This window comes from Suricata suricatta, chromosome 5, assembly GCF_006229205.1.
Source record: "Suricata suricatta isolate VVHF042 chromosome 5, meerkat_22Aug2017_6uvM2_HiC, whole genome shotgun sequence".
NCBI classification, from domain to species: Eukaryota; Metazoa; Chordata; class Mammalia; order Carnivora; family Herpestidae; genus Suricata; species Suricata suricatta.
Window position 1 is genome coordinate 324,545 of NC_043704.1, and position 18,521 is coordinate 343,065.

The 18,521-nt window shown below is 52.4% G+C and overlaps 1 protein-coding gene across 1 annotated transcript in view; it reads right to left on the reverse strand.

Annotated features, from left to right (window-relative positions):
- The window catches only part of PCNT (pericentrin), a 113,000-nt gene that overhangs the window by 18,198 nt on the left and 76,281 nt on the right, over positions 1-18,521 (reverse strand). Inside the window, exons 31-40 of the mRNA XM_029940586.1 lie at positions 17,271-17,462; positions 10,405-11,121; positions 9,516-9,618; positions 6,604-6,758; positions 3,900-4,094; positions 3,087-3,260; positions 2,331-2,514; positions 1,108-1,330; positions 777-927; positions 3-209 (exon numbers count right to left, since the gene is read on the reverse strand). Coding sequence (XP_029796446.1) covers positions 3-209; positions 777-927; positions 1,108-1,330; positions 2,331-2,514; positions 3,087-3,260; positions 3,900-4,094; positions 6,604-6,758; positions 9,516-9,618; positions 10,405-11,121; positions 17,271-17,462 — 2,301 coding nt within the window. The remainder of the gene's footprint in view (positions 1-2; positions 210-776; positions 928-1,107; positions 1,331-2,330; positions 2,515-3,086; positions 3,261-3,899; positions 4,095-6,603; positions 6,759-9,515; positions 9,619-10,404; positions 11,122-17,270; positions 17,463-18,521) is intronic.

Consider the following 18,521-nt stretch of genomic DNA (forward strand, 5'->3'; position numbering starts at 1 on the left):
GCCAGCTCGAGCGAGCGGCCCTTCTCGGCCTCCAGGCTGCGCCGCAGCTCGCAGAGCCGGCCGCGCTCCTGCGCCAGCAGCGCCTCGCAGCGCGACGCCTCGATCCGCAGCTCCTTCTGCAGGTTGTCCTTGGCCGTCTGCTCGTGCTTCAGCGCCACGCACAGCCTGTTGCTCTGCGCGTGCTGCTTCTCCAGGGAGAGCCTTAATTCCTGCGCGGGGGCAGAGACGGAAACGCAAATCAAGACAAGTGTCAAAGCAGTTTTCCCGCCCGAATTTCTGTTCCTGATCTTCACCCTGGCAATTACAGCTCTTTATCCCACAGGTAAAAGAAGTCCATGCGACAAATTTTGTTACTTTGCCATTCTTATTCAGGGATGAAGCACTTCCTCGAAGCAGCGTTCAGGAAATACACACCGGGGTCCTGGATTCATTCTCCCTTCCCTAGAGCCACAACGCTCTGGACACTCAGACATACAATCTGTTTGCAACCAGCCACAGTCCCCGTGTGGGTGAAAGACGCTTCGCCGCCCCGGGACTGAGGAACACAGAGCATCTGCCAGACCCGTGGTCATCAGAGCTGCCAAACAGCACGCAGTGTCACACACACAACCCCCACTGCAGAGGGAAGCCAGGTCACTGCTGTTTATGCAGCCTGACACACACTTCTGAGGCTGCGCTCCACGCCGCCGGACGGCAGTGTCCGTCACTAGGAAGCCACTGCTGTGCTGCAGAGGCAGGCGTGCTGCGCTGCCGCCCGCTGCCCGGCGCCTGCGCACCTCCAGGGTCTTGGAGCTCTGGCCCTCCCTCTGCAGGTGCTGCAGCTGCTCCTCCTCCAGCCGGCTGCGCAGGGCGCGCTCCTTCTCGCGCTCGCTCTCCAGCTCCTGCAGCGCGGCCTTCAGGTTGCTCTCCTTGCTGTCCAGCACGGACCTGTGCGGGAAGACGGTGACATGCCAGGTCATGACGCCTGGGCCGGGAACAGACCCGGCGGCCTCCTCAGACCCTGTGCACCGACCACAACACGCGCACACGCCACGTCCCTCGACAAGACCTGCGGACAGAACCACGGAGCCGGGAGGTGCTGCGCTGGAGGAGGGTTAGGGCCCCCACCTCAGCTGGAGGACCTCCTGCTGCGCCTTGCTGAGGGACGCCAGCAGCCTCTCGTTGTCCTGTTTACACTCGCGGAGCTCAGATCTTAAGTCGCTGACAACGGTCTGCTCTACCACCAGGAGCTTCTGAACGCTGCTGGCTTTCTCTTGCTCTTCATTCAGCGTTTTCTGTACGTCACTCGCTATACGTTTTTCCTGCTCAACCTTATACGCCAATAACTCAACTGAGAAAGACATTAGAGGAGGTAAGATGCCATTACTCGTGAATTCTGGGTGAGCTGCACAAATGATTTCACAAGCTGAAAACAAACCAGTATGGAGAGGGGCAGGTATTCACTCTCGGGGAAAATGATTTTTTTAGGCCTACGGCTGGGACACGGGAGGCTCATTCCCTCTAAGCCTCAGTACACCCGGAGTGGCCAGAGGCTGGGACACAGCTCCCCAGGGCCAGCTGTTTAGGTCTGGGGTCTCTCTGGAGGCAGAAGGGAGGGCTGGGCCGAGATGCCGCACACGAAGGCCAGGTGTGACCACCCCACAGTCGTCCTGAAGCAGAACCGCACCCAGCACTCCGACATTGCGTGCTTCCTGACAGACCAACTCGGCCCTGACGGGGCCCCTGGAGAATTCTCCCAAGACTAAGGGAAGGAATGACCCTGCTCCTCTCTCTACAGTCTCCCACGGGAAAGGGAAGAGGAGAGATGGCCAGTCTTCCGTGAGGCTGGCACTACTCCAGTACCAGAACTCAAGGACCGGAAGCTACACACCAGCGGCCCTCTCGCGCTTAGAGAAAAAACATCGGCACGTCCGGCACTCAAATGCCCATAAGGCAACGCGACATGGCCTGGATGCACGGCATCGCAAGGCCTGGCCCAGCACTCGGCACCAGGAGTAGGGGCTCTGAGGGTGGACAGAGGGAGTGTGTAGAGACCACTGCTGGCACCCTGTGTGAGGGTGAGAGACGGGGCACCTCCCCTGTGGCCCGAAGCCTGCCGTGGCGGCAGTCAAGGGCCTTACCAGAGCATTTGATAGGAGGAGGTGGCAGATAGGAAGGAGAAAATAAAATGCTTTTTATTCAGAGACACCCCCCCCCCCACTGCCCAGGCGGGGCCACAGTCGCTTTCCCAGGAGTTCTGGGAACCGAGAAACGCCAAGGCTGATGGTCCCCGTGCCCAGGGACCCGCCAGACCAGACCCAGGGCCGGGCAGCGGGCGGGGTGGCGCTCACTCTGCCTGCGCAGCTGGTGCTCCTGCCGGCTCCCGCGGGCCTCGGCGCTGGTCAGCGCCGCGCACAGCTGCTGCAGCTTCTCCTGGTTCTGCAGGTGCGTCATCCGCAGCTGCGCGCGCAGAGCCTGGATCTCGGACAGCAGGCTGGTCCGGTCTGACAGGCGAAGGTGTTCCAAGGACTTCTCCTGCAGGTCTCCCCAGAGGTGGGGTGGCAAAGGAGGGAGAGCGTGGTCACAGACATGGCCACGTATGGGAGCGCCCCTTGGACAGGGCAGCACTTCCTGGACCAGGGGAGGCTGGGCAGGGCGAGCATTTCCAGGCACAAGCAGCCCACTTTCAGCAAATTCTTGCTTCCAGCTCCATTGGCACAAGCTTGGTAAGCGAGGAGGAACACATTCGCAGGAGCGCGTGTGACAGACACGGCCTGGAACACGCCTTCAGACCTCACCTGCCCCCGATCTGTGCCAGAGGCCACTCTGACACGCCAGGAACCCTGCACCTGGACTCCAGTGCCCTGTCCTACAAGGGACGTGGGGGAAGCAGGCGCCCCCAGGGCCGTCACAGGGCCGGGCTCTCACTCACAAGCCAGGCCACCTAGCACCACTCTGTTTACAAGGAAAGGCCAGTTATTTCCAGAATAGGTTGTATTTACACACAGGCAGGACTTCCTCCTCAGTCATGCTGCAAGGTGAGGGGAAACAGAGGCACCAAAATGCACCATCGGGGCTCTGGGGAATAAATCGAGACACGTGCTCACCTGCTCCTGGACCACCTTCTCTAGCCTCTGCAGCAAGGAGCTGTGGTCCCGGGGCTCAGAGCCACAGGGCCGGGGCTGCAACTCAGCCCTCAGCATCTCCCATTCCTTTCCGAACGCCTCCTGAACCATCTGTAGAAACTCTCCTCTCCAGTCGAGGCACATGTCAGGACACTCCTGAGAGACAGGAGCGGAGAGTCTGGTGTTCTCATAAACGCACCCTGTAGGCCGAGGCAGAAACTACCGACAGGACACCGAGACCAGCCCAGGGCACGAAAGCCAACCCCACCATTGTGAACGGTGAAGGTGCTGAAGGAGGCAGCAGGTAAGACTGATGAAACGCTGGTGTTTCCTTCTTCCTTCTTCCCCACTACTGCTCCACCAGGCCCTGGGGCGGGTACCTGCTGACTGGTGGTTCCCTCCCCCCCGGCAGGCCTGGGCCCAGCTCTGTGGTCTTTCCCGCTGCTCCCTCCACCCCCACTGGCCGTGGCCAGGGCTCAGCACCTGGCCCCCGCTCCGTGCTGCCCTGGCTCCTCGGTCACGAAGTGGGCCCTGAGACCCTGTGGGCTCAGGCCCGGCCCCCCTGTGCTCTGCTGCACTCCACCGCACTTGGCCACGCATTCTCCCGCGGCCAGTCTTGCCCTCACAGGGCTGAAGAGTGCCAGCGAACGTCACTGAGAAGGTGCGTAGCCGGGAGCACGGCCCCGGTGCCCACCGACCCTGCTATTCCCTTTATTGTGCTTATCTGGCCGAGCAGCTCCCTCAAACTGCTCCACACACACAGCTTCTTTTCCGTTAAGCAGAACACCACCATACCTTCTCTCCTTTCAGGGGTGCCGGGCTTGGATGCCTTCTCAGGGCCGGCACTACCTCCAACGGGCCGGGGCCTTCTCTTGGGAAGTGCTCAAGGGGGGCACTCGGCTCACCCTTGCTCAGGGCGCTAGGTGGCCCGCGGCACTCGGACAAGGCCAGGATGTGGTGGCTCTCGTCACACACCATCTGCAGCAGAGCCTGCAATGGGATGTGCATTTCAGGAAGAGGGAAAAGCAGCTTGAAACTGCGAATCCACTCACCACCCTGCCCACCACCCACGACCACTCACCAGCGCCTCCCACACAGCACTGTCATGGCCTTTGTATCAAAGAGCAGAGTCTGCTGTTCCGTGAGATTTTCAAACTTTCCTCCCCCATAACCTTCAGACTCCGCTAGAAAATCCATCTGATGGATAGTTTCTGTGTAAGCTACCAAGGATGCCCCCCTACACTTCAGCCACCCCACTAGTGTCTGCACGGTCTACCATCCCTTCCCCAAACCGGTGGGGCTCAGGGTGGGGCCTCCCCAGAGCCATCCCCAGGTTGGGACCAACACAGTGTCCAAAGTAGCCACGATGGTCCTCACTCCACATGCAAAGATTCACTCAAGGGGCGTGTTAGGCCTAAAACTCTGGGGAAAGAAACCCAGGAGGTGTCTCAAACAGGGAGGTGTGAAGGTAGCAATGCAGAGGCCATGACAGAGTACAACCATTTAACCAGAAATAGGTTTTGCTAGGATTCTAATGATGGGACCAGAAAAGGTGAAATGTTAACATAAAGGTACAAAAAAACCCTACACATTATGCTTAGAAACAATTCTCTGTAACAAGTTAGAAACACTTTTACTTTAAAAAACAATTCATTTGGGGGCACCTGGGGGGCTCAGTCGGTTAAGTGTCCGACTTCGGCTCAGGTCACGATCTCACGGTCTGTGAGTTCGAGCCCCACATCGGGCTCTGTGCTGACAGCTCAGAGCCTGGAGCTGCTTCGGATTCTCTTTCTCCCTCTCTGTCCCTCCCCTCCTTGTGTTCTCTCTTTTTCTCAAGAATAAACATTAAAAAAAATTAGAAAACAACAACAATTTATTTGGTATTGGCCAGGTGCAGACGGTGGCCGGGCGGGGAGACTGCAGGCCCGTGCCTCCTGCACCCACCCTCACACTCTGCTCACTCAGACAGGGCAGGGCTGACGTGGCTGCAGAGCACCGCCACCTCCCACCTTTTCAACACTTCCCGATCTTCTACCGAGGAGAGATGCACGCAGAGACCAGCAGCGAGTGAGGCCCTCTCCCTGCACCTTCCCAAGAGGCCACCGCATCCCTTCAGTTATGTTACAGGACCCCACAGGTCTGATGTCGGCCAGGGCATGGAGGGCTGCAATTGGTTTGAACCTTGGGTACCATAGATATAACCACTGCAGCCCAGAAGATTCTAGAACCCTGTCCTCAGGACTGGCATTCTGTCCAGGGACCTGCACCGCTGTGCCTGGCCCACCCCTCTTGTGACCTCCCACTTCTGCCTGTCACTCGGGTGCCCATCTGCTCCTGCGTTAGCTTCAACGTGGAGTGTGGCTGCGAGAGGCCAACAAGGACCCAGCCCTATGACCTGGGAGCAGGAGGAGGCCAGCGGGGCCGCAGCGGGTGGTTCACACAATGACTCGCTGTCAACAGTGGGTCGGTATCAGCCCAGCTTGTCAACAGGACTGAGGATGGCTGGTCGTGGTGGGTACGTGACTGGATCTACCAATGACGGCGTAGAGGTAGGGGACAGGAGGGATGTTCCTGGAAAATGGGCTCAAAGGAAGCACTGGGCCCATTCTTGGCCTGATCCCTAGAAGTATCAGAGGGTTCCTGTTGGTGGCACATGGAAGGAACGAGCGAGCGTGGGCATGCAGATGGCCTCTCTAGGGACACACTTGGAGCCAGCAACCCAGGAGACTCCCAGTGTCGTCCAGCGATAAATGTCACGTGCCGCTCGAGCCAGCTGGGTCAGAGGTGAGGCTGCCCATCAAAACTGCCTGCGCTGCCCCACGGGTGAGGACACACGACCTTCCTTCTCAAGAGACAGCTTGAGGACGACAAGAAAGAGAGGAAAGCGGGAGGCGGAGCGGTCTCGGCCAAGAGGGCTCGGAGACATGCCGTGCCGAGCAGCAGCCCCCAAGGAGGAGTGGGCTGGGCTCTCGAACATGGCTGCTGGCAGAGCGGACCACCCCATCCGTGCTCTGCTGCCCTGTCCCAGGCAGGCGCCTGGCGGAGGGCAGCCTGGTCCCGGTCATGAGCACAGGCCCCAGTTGTGTGAGGACAGGCTAAAGGTCAGTCTCCAGAACCAAACAAAGCCCACAATCACTTCCCCAGAAGGTCACGCATTGCTATACCTGAACTCAATTCAGGAAGATTAACCTTAAATTTTGCCTTTTATAATTCACCACAACAGCTGCCCCTGCAGGCCCGGTGACTGTGCTGCATCAGGTGCAGGCACTCCTGGGACCCCAGAGCCCGTAGCCCCCATAGCCCACCCCCCACCATGCTGGGTTCTCACCTGGGACATCTGTCCCCACACTGCCCAAGACAGTAACCTGTCCCCCTATGGGAACACGTCAGAGCACAGCCAGACCAGCTGCCGCTGTCCCTCGGAGTGACGTGGGCATCCTGACATGGCACCCACAGGGAGTCACAGTGCCCCGCGTGCCCCGCTCCTGCCAGCCCCTACCTTTACTTGCTTTGAATGGACTTCCTTCTCCTTCATGGCTTCCAGCAGCTGTCGGAACCTTCCAGAGGCAGGAGGTGACACAGCAGGACTTGCAGTGGGGGTATCAAGTCTGCCCGAGCCTTGGCTTAGTATCTCTCCAAACCCTGAGCCATCACCTAAAAGCAGCACAAAGTCAGGGCCTACAGCCAACTCTGGCTGTGTACCTGGGGGACAGTGCAAGTGCCGGGGAGGTGGCCAGACCATGGCTTCATGGGGCCACACAAGGCCCTGGAGACAAAGTCAACAAACCACCAAAGACGGCAAAAACATTTTTATAAATACCTAAGACTACACAACCACACAGGTTAAGAAAAAGTATGTTTTCACGTTTAACACATTAACACCTACGACTCCAACATAAAACCCGTAGTGGCACACGGCTTGTGTTTACTCGGGTGCAGAAGTGCGTCTCCTTGTCCCCCCGGGGCTTACACAGCAAGTGTCGCAGCTGACACCCGGGTGCAGGGTCCACCCCACACACCTAGAGGCTGTGCAGATTGGCAGACGCCAGCCGGAGCCCCTGTGCAGGCGGCGGGACAGGCAGCAAGCATCTGGCCAGGAAACGGTGAGCGCGCCTGGTGTGCAGGGCGGAGACCAGCCCTGAGAGCAGCCCGCCTGAACTGGAGAGCCCTCGACAGTCCAGCAGCTGAGACACCCGGAGCCCCTGATGGGAGCGACCTCAAAAAGGAATGGGAAACCCCTCCACTGCACGCGGTGCGTCCCGGAGCCTTGCAGCCTGCCACCAGTCGGCAGAGACCCGGAAAGCGGAGCGGGGCATCCCAAGAAAAGCAGGGTCAGTCACTGCAGCTACTTCTCCAACTGGCACCAAGCTCGGGTGGGGATGGGGGCTCAGAACCCCCGCAAGGCCCCTCCAAGCACAGCTTTCGGTAAGTTGCTGACGACCACCCTGCTGAAGAGTCGAGGGTGCTCAGACACGCGGCTCAGGCGCGCCGAGGGCGTTTGGACACACAAAATGGCACGAAGCAGAGACTCAGCTGGAGGAAAACAATAAAGGCAGTAAACACAAAAGACTTCAGAAAACCGAGAATATCTTCAGAGAAACAAGAGAAAAAGTATTATTCGTGAAACAAGGAAAAAAAGTTTCAAGAGAAAGTAAAAGAGATGAAAAAGAAAAGCTTTTAGAAACTAAGACACAGCAGAAATGGGAGCATTTGATACAAAGATTAAGGAATAAATTCTTACAAAGCTCTTTAACAAGTAAGAACAAAAGTACAAAGAGAAAATAAGAGAATGAGCCCAGCGACTAAGGAAGTCTGGCAAGATGAATCCCCAGGCACAAGGAGACAGGCTCGGGCCACAAGGACTCATTCCCGGTGAGCCGGCAGCACCACGTCCAGGTGCGCGGCGGTAAGGGGCCCCCGTGGCGCTGGGTGACACCAGGGCCCGGACAGCAGGCAGGCGCTCAGGAGTCTGAAGGAACATGACTTCTCACCCACGAGTCTACACCAAGCCCAAACTACCAACAAACCTCAAGAAGATGCAGACATTCTCAGAAAGCCCAGCTCACACATGCTTTTTCTGCTAATGCTCCTAGAGAACATATTTCATCAAAATTAGGGCCAAGGAGGGACGTGGGGTCTGACCAGGAAAGTGGGGACAGCACGGAAGGTCAGGTGGGCAGGTGAAGGAGGGGAAGGTCCTGCGGGCAGGGCAAGTCCGTGCCTGGAGACAGCGTGCGCACGCCCCTTGACGGAGAGCAGGGGCCCCTGCAGGCAAGGAGGAAGGAAAGCCAGCTGTCTGAGGGAGGGCGCTCAGCCCGAGAAGGCCTGCAGGGATCTGACAGGGGTGCTCAGAACACAGGCACTCTGTGGTCAGAGGACAGAGAGCGGGACGGCCGGGCCACTTTAGAAAAACAGGAAAGCAAAGTATAAGAAACTGGCAGCCAAAAGTTTAAACATGTTCTGTAACTACCAAATGTGACTTAGAAATATATCAAGACAAGTTTCTGGAAGCTGAAGGAACAGTGCTTCGGAGTGGGGAGGCTGGAAGGCACCGTGCAGAACTGCTCAGGCACTTACTCCATGGAAAAACTCAAAGCTGAAATTAAAACGTTGCAGGCCCTCTTCTGCACAGGCTGAAGCGCCCATCAACTGTACTTCACTACGGGCTAGTTTTCAAAAGCACTGAATTAACCCAATAAAGACTTTTTTAAAAATGCTGAAACCCTTCCTGAGGTGACGGACTTCTAAAAAAAAAGCCAACAACTCTAGAAGAAATGACAAGGTTAGAAGGTCAGACCAGGCAGCCATCCTAATGAGGACGCAGGCAACAATCATTGCTGGAGGCTCACAGTGGTGGGTCCGGGTCTGAACGTCCCGCTCCCGGACACCGAGCAATCTAAAAGGAAAACGCAGAGTAAAATCTGGCAGACACCGCTGCCACGGGGCCCACGCTGGTGCCACACGCCTTCTGCCGTGAGCCTCGGGAAGAGCACGGCGTGCGCACTCCCAGGCCCCGCGCCGACGACCCCACTACAAACATCCAAAGAAGATGCAGGAGCCGCTGCAAACGCGACGGCCTCCGGCTCGGGCCCGTGCGGCACAGCCTCCCTCCCTTGCAGGGCGCCAGCGGCACAAGTGGGAAAAACACAGTGAGATTTACAGTCCAGGCGCTGCCATGAGCCAGCGCGGGTGTCTGGGCGCTGAGTGCAGGGGCCGGACTCCATGAAGTGCGCAATGGAGCCTTCCAGAGTAGCACCACATCAGGGCTTCAGGTGCCACTGAGCAGAGGACCAAGATGCAGGCGGGCACAGCCACTGTGCACGGGCAAGTGTGGCGAACACCACACTGGGGGCCTCCGTGCCGTTCTGTTCCCTAAAACCTTAAGAGTTAAAAACAAAAAGATCAACTCACCAGGATCACTTCTGCTGTTTTTTCCTTCAATCGCAAAAGGAGAAGATCTGGGCTTTCCTTGAGCATCAAGAGAGGTTACGATAAAATCTTCAACATCTTTCTCCTGTTCAAACAGGCAGGTTTTTAAATGGTCATCAAATAACAACTTATTACATCAGGGAGCTGAACTGGTCAGAGGGAAGCTTTCTAAGGCCTGAAGCTATCATTTTCCCATACAGAACCCAACAAGTGTTTCCCACTTGTGGACACAATGAAATCATGGGTTTTGAAGAATTTAAACTCAGCTGCTATTCTCTAGAAATATTTTAAAGCCCCCAGCAAATATTTCAGATTAAAAGTAAGCTTTATGGTAATGTGTATGGTAATATATGTGTATCTCAAATAAAATGTCCTCTGTTACTTGCTTTTTATTTTACCCAATCCAGGATATGCAAAATCTCAAATTATGCAAGAAGAAAAAATATGACCTAACTCAAAAATAATTGCTTTTGAAATTAATTAGCATTATATGCAGAACCTATCAAATATGAAATACAACTCAAAATAAATCCAGGAGACAGAGTCTAGTCAAAGAACCTGGATGAAAACTACACAGGAAGGCGAGCTGACGACTGCACTTCTCAGGCACACGACAGGGAGCACGCGGGCCAGACGCAGAGCACGTGTTTGTAGGAACAACCGAAGTCTGAATTATTCACGTTACAACGGAGTGTGGTTGGTGCTATGGAAAGCTGACTGTCCCTACACTCGGCTGACCAGGGGCCCACAGGCCTGGTCCGGAGATGAACCAACAATGGCTGCAGCTAGGATACAGTGGGCCCTGCAGACACATTCCCATGGGAACACTCCGGGGCCCCAGGGCACCACCCAGGGGTGAACGAACACTCACCACGGCTGCCCGCTGCACGTGGTGGTCGGCAGAGGGAGTCCTGTCTGCAGCCAATGGAGACTCTGCCCACCTGGAGGCCTTCCCCGCTGCCGACCCGCCCGGGTACCAAAGCAGGCCTGACCGGTCAGCCTGAAGCGAGGCGCCTGTCCTGTCCCGCACAGAGGCCTCCAAGCTCAGGGTGTCCGAGCAGGGCGTCAGGGGCAGGCTGGGCGCAGGCTCGAGGGTCGAGTCTTTCCTGACCACCTCCGGTGAGCTCCAGGAGGACATGTCCGCCGCCCTGAGTGCAGTCTGCACGGGACCGGGCCCCTGGGTGTGGGTAAGGTCATGGGAGCCACCGTGCAAGCTCGCTTGTAAACAAAGCGATCCATCCTGCAAATCAACTTCGTCTTCCATGGGAACATCTGGCATTTCTTTTCTGGTCAATGAATCCTGCTTTCCACCACTAAGGTCAGTCAGATCACATGCGGATTTATCTACATGCAATGTATCAACAAGAGGTAATCTGTCAGTCTCTTCACCATTATTAGAAATGTCACTCAAATTATTTTCTGAAGCAGGCGAAGATGCCAATGGCTGCTGAAGTCTGAAATCCTCAGTCTCGCTGTTCTGGAAGCTCACAGAAGACACCAAATGGTTCAACTTTTCTTGAAGTTCTTTCATCTGACTTATGAGACCAACTTTCCGCAGCTGACAATCTTCCAGTAGTTTTTCCTTATTCTGCATGTAAAAAAGAACATGTATAAAGTAAAACAACTGAATTACACAGTCTGGTATTTATCAGCCAATTTCAGAGGCCACCTGAGCAATTAAGAATGAGCGAGCCTCCATGATGAAGCCCTCAGGCCCTTCCAACTCTTGAGATTTCAAGTTTTAATTCCACGAATGACAGAATCAAGGCGGAGAACTCCACCTACAAAGTGAATGCAGCAAAGGACTCTGGGAGCCCGTCTCCCGCCTGGGCACCAGTTGAACCGGCAGCACCCAGTCTGTGACTCCGGAGTCTGTCCGAGGACTGCCACTTCCGGAGGGGGCTCGCGGCACAGCAGCCGCACACCTGTTCCCGGAGCAGCTTGCACACAACGTGCGGGGGCCACGGTGGGCAGGGGCTGGGCCACGAACACGGGGGGGGGGGGGGGGGGGGGGGGGCAGTCTGTGCGCTCACCCTGCTGCTGATCTCGGAGGTGCAAACAGGTCGGGGCACTGCTGCAGCCCCTCCCCCTCCGGCTGAAGTGACCTCCAGGAGACTTAAAGGGCCTGGTGCCCTTTTTTTTCCTACCACAGCATTTTCCCGTTTTCTTTTTGGGGAGAAATTAAAAACGAGAACATTCAAAAACAACTGCATATACAGACGAAATTATATTAGAGAAAATTACACGGGCCCAGGTAAAGGTGCAGGCTAAGAAAAGGTCTGAGAAGACCTGAAGTGTGTAGCTCAAGCTGACCTTCAGCATGGAGACAGCATACAAGGATTAAAAAAACAAAAACAAATACGGGGTGCCTGGGGGGCTCAGTCATTCAAGTGTCTGACTCTTGATTTCAGCTTAGGTCATGACCTCATTCTTTGTGGGTCTGCGTCCTGCATCAGGCTCTCTGCTGTCAGCAAGGAGCCTGCTTGGGGTTCTCTCTCTCCCTCTCTCTCTGCCCCTCCCCTCCTCGTACCCTCTCACAATAAATGGAAGTGATGGCAACCGAGGAAAAGAAGATTGAGAAAGGTGAGCAGAGACGGAGACCCTGGCCTGCCAGCAAGCGCATCAACACGCGCGGCGCGGGAGTCCCGGAGGAGGAGACAGGCGGCAGAGCGGCTGTGTGAGAACATGATGACTGAACACTTCCCAGAACTGATGAAAGGCATGAATATAAACATGCAAGAAACTCACGAAACGCCAAATATGAGGAACTCAAAGAGACACATAGCAAGACACATTATAATCAAATATACAAATGTCAAAGGCACCAAACAGAGAATCTTGAAAGCAGAGAGCAATGACTTGTCACATATAAGTACCCTCGGTAACATCACCAACAGATTTCTCATAACCAAGAAAGGCAAGAGATAAAGAAGGAGAATAAAAAGTAGATAAAATCTCCCAACATAACAAAGCCCTGCACCTGATGACTAACTGGTGAATTCTATCAAACATTTAAGACAAAGTATCAATCCTTCCTCAAACTTTTCCAGAAATATGAAGAACCCAGATGGTTTCACTGGTAAATTCTACCACACATAAGGAAGATATTATACTAATTCTCTGCAGTGTCTTTTATATGACAGAAGCAAAGAGAATTGCTTCCCAACTCACTGAACAAGGCCAGCATCATCTTGATACTAAAGACAGAAAAAGACACTACAAAAATGAAAATTACAGACCAATATCCCATATAAACATTGATGCAAAAATCCCAAAAGATCAGCAAATCAAATTCAACAATATATTAAAAAGATTATACAGTGTAACCAAGTGGCATTTATTCCTGGAATGGAAGTATAGTTTAACATAAGAAAACCAATCTATGTAATACATAATATATATGTTATATGGAATATTGTAATATATGCAATACGTTATTGTAACAAAATTAAGGAGAAAAAGACCACGTGATCATTTCAACTAATGCAGAAAATGCATTTAACAAAGTTAAATGACAAAGATATTCAACATACTAGAAGGAAACTACTTTAACATAATAAAAACTCATACACAAAAAAGACACAGCGTACATCATGCTCAACGGTACTGGACTGAAAGGTTTTCCTCTAAAATCAGGAATAAGGCAATCTCTTCAACACAGTACTGGATGTCCTAGCCAGAGTAATTAGGCAAGAAAAAAAAAAAAAAAAGATGTCCAAATTGGAAAGGAAGAAGTAAAATTGTATGGTCCAGGATAATATCATAAATAGAAAACAAAGAGTCTATAAAAAGCCCTGTTAGAATTAATAAATCAATTCAGCACAGTCACCGGATATACAAAGTCAACATACAAAAATCAGTTACATTTCTACACATGAACAATGAAAATTCCAGAAAGGAAATTAGGAAAACAACTCAACTTACAATAGCAATAAAAAGGAAGAAAATAATTAAGAATTCACTAAAGAGATGAAAGTTTTGTACAATGAGACTACAAAATATTGCTGAAAGAAATGAAGGAAGACAAGCCGAGACACATTTCATGTTTAGGGATCAAAAGACCTAATATTGCTAAGATGTTAATATGAACAGCAATCTATACGCTCAATGCAATCTCTATCAAAACTGATTTTTTTGCAGAAATAGAAAAACCCATCCTAAAATTCATATGGGATCTTAACGGACCCCAAAGAGCGAAAATAATCTTGAAAAACCACAAAGCTGAAGGGCTTAGAACTACTTGATTTCAAAATTCATAACCAAGCTATAGGAATCAAAACAGTGTGGTACTGGCATAAAAACAGACATACAGACCAACGGAATAGAGAGCCCAGATGCATACCCTTACATACAAGGGCAGGTGACTTTTTTTAACAAGGATGACAAAACCATTCATTAGGGAAAAGACAGTCTGATCAAGCAAATGGTCCTGGGAATACTGGGTGCCCACATACATGCAAAACAATGAGGCTGGACTGTTACCTAACATCACACAAAAATTAACCCAATGACTAAAACATAAGACCTAAAACTATAAAGCTTCAGAAAACTCAGGACAAAAAATTCTCAGTGCTGGATTTCACAATGATTTCTTGGATATGACACCAAAAGCCGGGGCAACAAGAGGAAAGACAAACTAAACTTCAGAAAAATTTTAATGTTTGTTTTTTTTTTTTTTGATACCGAGAGAGACAGAGCATGAGAGGGGGAGGGTCAGAGAGAGAAGGAGACACAGAATCTGAAGCAGGCTCCAGGCTCTGAGCTGTCAGCACGGAGCTGGACGTGGGGCTTGAACCCACGAATGTGCGATCTGACCTGAGCCGAAGCCAGAGCCTTAACCAACTGAGCCACCCAGGCGCCCCCAGAAAAATTTTAAAATTTGTGCATCAAAAGACACCATCCAGGGTAAACAGCCAGTACACAGATTATGAGAAAATACTTGTGAATCATGCATCTGATAAGGGATTAATATCCAGAATATACAGAGAACTCCTAAAACCCAACAACAAAAAAACCCAATCTGACTTTAAAATGAGCAAAGAGGGGCACCTGGGTGGCTCAGTCAGTTACGTGTCAAACTTCAGCTCAGATCATGATCTCATAGTTCATCCAGTTTGAGCACTGCACCGGGCTCTGCGCTCTCAGTGCGGAGCCTCCTTTGGGTCCTTTGTCTGCCTCCCTTCTCCCTGTCGCTCCCTTGCTCACACTCTCTCAAAAATACATAAGCTAAAAAAATTGGGGGGGGCGCTCCTCAAAAAAAATGAGCAAAGAATTTGAATAGGCTTTATTCCAGAGAAGATACACAAATGACCAATAAGCAAATGAAAAGATGTCCACTATCACTAATCATTAGAGGAAAGCAAATAAAAACAACAATGATACACCTGAAACTAACAGAACACTACATGTTAACTATACAGGAATTAAAATTACAAGTTAAAAAGAAAAACAACACAATGAGATAGAACCTCATACCCATTAGGAGGGCACGCGCGTGCACACACACACACACACACACACAACGTAACAAATGTGGTGAGGACATGGAGAACTTGGAACCTCCCTGCCCTCCTGGTGGGAAGGTAAAATGGTACAACCACCATGGAAAACAGTATGGAGATTTCTCAAAAAATTAAAAATAGAACTACCATCTGATCCAGCAATTCTACTTCCGGGTACTTATTCAGAAGAACCAGGAGCAGGGTCTCAAAGAGACATTTATACATAATATTCACAGCAGCATTTTTCACAATGGCTAAAATGTAAGCAACCCAAATGCCCACTGATTACGAACAGATAAGCAACACGTGGCTATATGTAAGTGGACTATTACTCGGGCTTAAGACAGAGGGGGATTCTGACATGTGCTACAACATGGGTGAATTGCAAGGACATTATGCTACCTGAAATAAACCAGTCACAATAAGACAAAGACTATACGATCCACTTTATGAAATATTTAGAACAAACAAAATCAGAGACAGAGAGTCACACAGCGGCTGCCATGGGCTGGGAAGCAGGGAGATGGGGACATACTGCTTAACGGGTATAGTTTCAGTTTTACGAAATGACAAGAGGTGTGGAAGTGGACAGTTACACAGCGTCAGAATGTATGCAGAGTCACTGCACTATACATTTTAAATTGGTTACGGTGTGGAGCACCTGGCTGGCTCAGTAGCCGAGTGTGCGACTGTTGAACTCAGGGTTGTGAGTTCTAGCCCCATGCTGGGTGGGGAGATTACTTACAAAAAAAAAAAAAATGGCTAAGCTCTGTAACTCTTACATCATATGTATTTTACCCCCCCACCCACAAGGCAATTGTCATAGCCTATTTCTGTGGTAATTTACTGAGAACATAAGCATTTCTTTTGGGGGGGGGGAAGGCCTGAAAGGTTCTACATGCAAATGTTGAAAAATATAAAACTGTGGAGCGCCTGGCTGGCTCAGTCAGAAGAGAGTGTGACTTTTTATTTAACATTTCTCCATTTTGAGAGGGACAGAGAGCAAGTGGGGGAGGGGCAGAGAGAGAGAGAGAGAGAGAGAGAGAGAGAGACAGACAGACAGAGAATCAGAAGCAGGTTCCAGGCTCTGAGCTGTCAGCACAGAGCCTGATGTGGGCATCAAACCCATGAACCTCAAGATCATGACCTAAGCGGAAGCTGGATGCTTAACGGACAGAGCCGCCCAGGCGCCCAAAAGAGAATATGACTCTTGATCTCAAGATCATGAGTTCAAGAGTTATAGTGGGTAGAGATTACTTGAATAAAAACTTAAACAAAGAAAATATAATATAGTGATTTATGGAATGAATTTGGAATTTCCTTGTCTGTGTGTAACTTCCAAGAATTCTGCAACCAGCCCATAATCGTGGGGCTGAGCTTTCTCTTAAAAATTCAAACAAATGTTCTTATCACGAGGGCATGGAGATACGTGTGCTACACAGAGTTAGAGAAAAAGTCCTCTGCAAACAGAATTAAACTTCCTGTGCGGATTCGATAAACATAATAAACCAGATTCGGGCATCTTCGATCAAAACGGCAGGCACGGTGCCCAGGCCTGAGCCTGCGCAATTCAGAACGTGTGGACTTTACGACAGGGAGGAGGTGCACGTGGCCCGTCCCAGGAGAGGCCCGGGGCTCTGGAGAGGTCTCAGTGGAGCTGGGACACCCTGCTAGAGCGGGCGACGTCTGCCCCGGCAGGCCGCGGAGCCGGGCTCGAAGCGCGCTCGGCCACCACCCTTAGGAAAACCTCCGAACCAGCCACTTGCGACTTTCCCAACATCCCGACCCTACAACACCTGATGGGCCAACGTGCAGCCCCAACCCAGGACCGAGAGGTCAGTTCTCGGGTTGTTCCTGCTCTGGTGACGAGTGTTCCAACTGTGTTCTCTGCCAGGAGCACAAGTCAAGATACGCAGGAAAAAACCTAAGCTTCAAAAAATAAATGTGAGCTTTCGAAGTAACAGCCACAAAGCCTTGGGCCACAGAGCAGCTGTCCTCACATGAAACACACTAGGGACGGGCCTTATGAGTCCTGTTGAATCATACTGGAATCACTAAGGGACAGATAACCAACTGCTCATTGTTCACAGCCTAGACCATGAGAAATGTGCATTTCCAGAGAATACGTAAAAAAAAAGTAGGAAACTGTTGCAAACCAGATCTGAACAGCCCAGTACAAGAAGGGGAGAGAGCCGCCGTCTCTGACACGGGTCTCTGCCTGCTCAGCTCCGCGTACCTTCATCCTCCCCGGCACTTGGCCACAGTCGTCTGCTCTCAAGTGCATTTTGCTCTTCACCAAGAGCAGCTCCGACTCCAGCTGCCTCTGGCAGGCCGCGAGCGCCGACGTCACACGGTCTTGTCCACGCAGATGCGGGTGGTCTGGCGTCAGCGGGGCTTTGGCGGGCCGCACGTCACCGTTAACCGTGGCCTACAATAAGCAGAGAAAACAAGGACGATGCTCGTGAAGGTAAAGCTCAAAGGACCAGAAAGAACGCTCGCACCGAGCACGGTCGCTGGGCTGCCTTGGACTTCCCCGAGCTCTGGGGCCGGCATGTCGGCCAGCAGGGCACCGAGGGAAGGTCCACAGGTGGCAGCAACACGTCCCCGTCTCCTAAATCATGAACAACACGAGACCAGAGGCGAGCCCCCACAGCAGGCCGGGATGTGCCGCGACACGGGCACCCGCCAGGCAGCCCCACAGTGCGCGGGTCGGCGGGGACTGTTCCGCACAAGCTGCCGGTGGCCCGGGCCAGCAGGCCGGAGTTCTCCTCAGAACCAAACTGGAGCACGCCCCCACATGAAATGAACTTAAAAATGAGCTTACACAGGAGCGGACTATTACGAAACAGCGCAATGGAGGGGTCCCAGGGTGGCTCCGTCGGTTGAGCACCAGGCTTGTGATATCACGGTTTGTGGGATCAAGCCCGATGGGGTCTGTGCTGAGACGGAGCCTGCCTGAGATCCTCTCTCTCTCTCTCTGTCCCTCTCCCCTGCTTGTAATCTCTCTCTCTCAAAATAAACTTCTTAAAAACGGGGGCTGAATAGAATCCAGAGAGGAAAACCCAGGGAGCCTGCATAACCCAAAGCCATCTCTGTATCATCGAATGTTTCTGTCACAGGACTTTGAAAACCTTCGGTTACTCTCAACAGCACTAGGATTGACCTGTAGGGACAGCGAAGCCCCTGGTCAGGTTTCGCTGTGTGCGCATGTTCTGACTTGAGGTCCTATGGACATTTAATGCACCCAGGAGCCTCGAGCTTCAAATTCACCTCTCCGCGGCAGCAGAAGCCACCCCCCACCCCCAGGAACTCCGTCCCCTACTGCCTCTCACAGAAGGGACAGTCATTGAGACTTAAAGAGGAGGAGCAATAGGAGGTCCTCCTAGAGAGAGCACCCAACTCCCCTCTGGTCTGGCCCCAGTGCTCTGTGGCCTGGGCTTGGGCCTCCTGCAGGCACCAAATGCTCTCTGGCCCCCGTGCGCCCCCC